Source organism: Prionailurus bengalensis, chromosome D4 (assembly GCF_016509475.1).
Source record: "Prionailurus bengalensis isolate Pbe53 chromosome D4, Fcat_Pben_1.1_paternal_pri, whole genome shotgun sequence".
In the NCBI taxonomy this organism is placed as follows: Eukaryota; Metazoa; Chordata; class Mammalia; order Carnivora; family Felidae; genus Prionailurus; species Prionailurus bengalensis.
Genome location: NC_057359.1, coordinates 45,799,802 through 45,803,660, shown reverse-complemented (window position 1 = coordinate 45,803,660; position 3,859 = coordinate 45,799,802). Strand labels below are relative to the sequence as shown.

Genomic DNA, 3,859 nt, shown 5'->3' with positions numbered 1-3,859 from the left:
ATTTATTTTGAGAAAGAGAGAAAGCACTCGAGCATGGGAGGGGCAGAGAGAGAGGGAGGGAGAATCCCAAGCATTCTCCACACTGTCAGCACAAAGTCCCACATGGTGCTTCATGCCATAAACTGACCATGACCTGAGTTGAAATCAAGAGTCAGATACTTCACCGACTGAGCCACCCGGGCACCCCAAAGACATATATTTCACACCCTAGAGAAACTACTATAAAAATAAAGTGGTATAGCTAATAAACCAATAGTGGAGATAAAATGGAATCATGTTTTGTAATCAATCCAAAAGAAGGAAAAAAACCATATGAACAATTAGAAAACAAATAGTAACATGGTTAGATATAACCCTGCTATATGACATTAATCATACTTACATACTCACATAAATGTAAATATGACAAAAATATATAGCCATGCATAAGACAGAACAAGAAAAGTGTTTTTAAAAAGGTATGAAATGCTGTGAGGATCCAGAAGACAGATTATAGCTTCGTAAAAGAAATCTACATCCTAAAGAAGTAACCCTTAGTCCTTGCACAGACACATATTAGAGGTGAAGGAGGTAACACCATGGGTGATATTTCTGAGAGAGAAGACACACACACACACACACACACACACACACCTCTGCTAGGTGTATTAAGGAAATAGTGAGTCATTAACTTTATCTGAAATTCAGTTTCCCTTACCTTATATTTGGAGCAACAGTGGGAGATAAGATTGGAAAGGTAGATTGAGGGCATATTTGGGAGGACTTAAAATGTGGAACTGGGTATTTGTAATTCAAGAGGCATTATTAATGTAAAGAGAGTAGTTTTGGTTTACCATAGTTAGTGGTACCCTAGGGAATGTACACCAGCCAACTGCCCAACCTTTTCACATATAACTTTATCATTTATAATGATTACATGGCATTTAATTATATGGATATACCAACATTTATTTAACCATTTCCCTATTATTGGACCTATAAGCCATTTCTAATATTCTGCAGTTGTAATAACTTTATAATGACCTTCTTTTGCTAATTTTTTTCTCATTCACATTACTTTCATAGGTTAGAAACTTAGATATTGAACTACTTTAGTAAGATATAAAACAATTTGGGATGCCTGGGTGCCTCAGTCTGTTGAGCGTCCGACTCTTGGTTTCTGCTCAGGTCATGATTTCATGGTTTGGGAGTTGGAGCCCCATGTCAGGCTCTGTGCTGACCGTGAGGAGCCTGCTTGGGATTCTCTCTCTGCTCCTCACCTGCTCTCTCTCTCGCTCTCTCTCAAAAATAAATAATGAATAAACATTAAAAAACAATTTTAGATTGCTCATACATATTTTAAGGTTAATTTGCTCAAGCATTTGCACAAATTTACAGTTCTACTTGAGTTTTTAAATTTAGTAGTCTGTATAGATTTTAATTCCCTGCCCCCGCCCCGTCCAAGCACGCTATAGGTGCTGCTAAGCCTCTGATAAATATTACTCCATGAAAGAGTACTCCTTTAAAAAAATACTCTCAATAAAAGAACTTTAATAAGCTTGACTAAATATTTAGAAAGCATATTGTGTTGAGTGAAACTTTGTATCTAATACATAATAAGAGTAATAGAAAATCATATTGGGTGACTAGTCTGTAATTATCCAAGGAACACATACAATGAAACAAGTTCTTTTGGTTACTTCGTTAAACAGCCAACACAATGGGGAAAGTGGAGGAAATGTCCCATAAACACTATGAAAAGGGAACCAGAAAACCCAGTATGTAATCTCGGAGTAATGACAGCATCAGAAAACAAAACCAACAAAAGAGAACACCTTCCAGAACAATCTGAGCTGCATGAAAGGCAAACATTCACTAAAGTTGGAGCTTTCCTAACTAAGTCTGCCCAGAGATAAGTGGCATATTTGACCTTCACCATGATTAACAAGCATTTCTTTGAAATTGTGTCGGTGCTGTTGGCCTCTTCTACTATCTTCTCCCTAGAGTTGAAACTGGCTCTCTTCCAACAAAGAGTAAACAGAGAGAGTTTAAAACTCTTGAGTACATTGCAGAGCTCATCAATTCAGCAGTGTCTGCCACACAGGAAAAACTTCCTGCTTCCCCAGCGTTCTGTGAATCCTCGCCAGTACCAGAAAGGACAAGCACTGGCCATTCTTCACGAGATGCTTCAGCAGATCTTCAACCTCTTCAGGGCAAATACTTCTTCAGATGGTTGGGAGGAAAGCCACGTGGAGAAGTTCCTCACTGAGCTTCATCAACAGCTGGAATACCTAGAAGAACTCACAGGCCCAGAAGCAGAGCAGGACAGCTGCATGTTGGGGAGTGAGAACGTTAGGTTACAGATTAAAATGTACTTCCAAAGGATCCATGATTACCTGGAAAGCCAAGAGTACAGCAGCTGTGCCTGGACCATTGTTCGAGTAGAAATCAACCGGTGTCTCTTCTTTGCACTCCAGCTGATAAGAAAGATAAGCAAACGAGGAATGCATTCCTCGAAGAATGTGGAGCATGAGCCGAGGGCAGACTTTAGAAGCATAGGGTAGGTGGAGGCCCGGGAGGACTGTTCCAGAGACTATTATTTCTTCTTGTCATTAATCGCTTTGGTTTCGTGTGTGTAGATATATGTATATTTACCTGTCCTTTAAGGTTATGCGTAGTGACTACAATGGTCTTTGTTTTGTAATGTCACTTTGTATTTTCCATTCATCTTAAATTTTCATGAGATAAAATAGATTCATCAGTATTTCATACTTGGTTCTTCAAATGGGTTTATTTTCCTCAAAGTAAATGAGGTATGTCTCCACCGAACTTATTTCTTAACTTACCACATCCATTCCAATGATTTCTTTGCCAGAAATTGGTAGAAACATTAAGAAGTACAAGGAATAATGTGCATTGCCAGATTTGAAAATGTCAATACACACTGAATATCTGTTACAGGTGACACAATAGAAATATGGCCAAAGGTCATGAACAGCAGATTGCAGAGGGAAAACAAATGCATGAAAACAGGTTCAACCTCACTTATAATGATAAAAAATACAAATTAAAAGTGAACAGCATGCCATTCATAACAGCTGAAGGCCCACCCTTTTGTGGAGATTTTGGAGAGGGATGCTCCTATAATTTGCCAGAGCACTGGAAATTGGTAGGATCGCTGTAGAGGCAATATATTGATATCTGTTAAAATAACCATCTTTGATCCATAAATTTGAAATTGATCTTATAAAAATGCTTGCATATGTGTCTGATGGCGTGCATACAATACTGTTCACTGCAGCATTATTTATAATATCAAAAGACAGGAAACCACTCAAATTCTTTTAGTTTGAGACAGTTGAAGTATAGTCACACAAAGGAACACCACCCGGCTGGAGAACAGACTGAGGATGCTCTTCCTATACGGAAAGAAAAGAGTAAAAAAAAATAGGCAAGATGAAGAACAGTGTGTATAAAGTGCTGTATTTGACATTAAAATGTAAAACAAGGGGCGCCTGGGTGGCTCACTCGGTTAGGCATCCAATTTGGCTCAGGTCACGATCTTGCGGTTCGTGAGTTCGAGCCCCACGTCGGACTCTGTGCTGACAGCTCGGAGCCTGGAGCCTGCTTCGGATTCTGTGTCTCCCTCTCTGTCTGCCCCTCCCCTGCTCGCACTCTGTCTCTGTCTGTCTCTCAGAAATAAATAAGCACTAAAAAAAATTTTTTTAATAAAATGTAAAACAAATTTTCTACTTGACCTAACTTGTGCATGAACAAATAAAGAATATATAAGAATAAATTACAATGATAACTTGTGTTTTGGGGAAACGAGACTAGGGGAAGAAGCAGGGGGAGGGAGGTTTTCCAGCATATTTTTGTA

At 38.8% G+C, this 3,859-nt stretch overlaps 1 protein-coding gene across 1 annotated transcript; it reads left to right on the top strand.

Annotated features, from left to right (window-relative positions):
* Nucleotides 1-1,303: 1,303 nt before the first annotated feature.
* IFNE (interferon epsilon) lies at nucleotides 1,304-2,543 on the top strand. The gene has a single exon (XM_043565856.1). The coding sequence runs from the start codon at nucleotides 1,917-1,919 to the stop codon at nucleotides 2,541-2,543; it is 627 nt and encodes a 208-aa protein (XP_043421791.1). The 5' UTR covers nucleotides 1,304-1,916.
* Nucleotides 2,544-3,859: the final 1,316 nt, after the last annotated feature.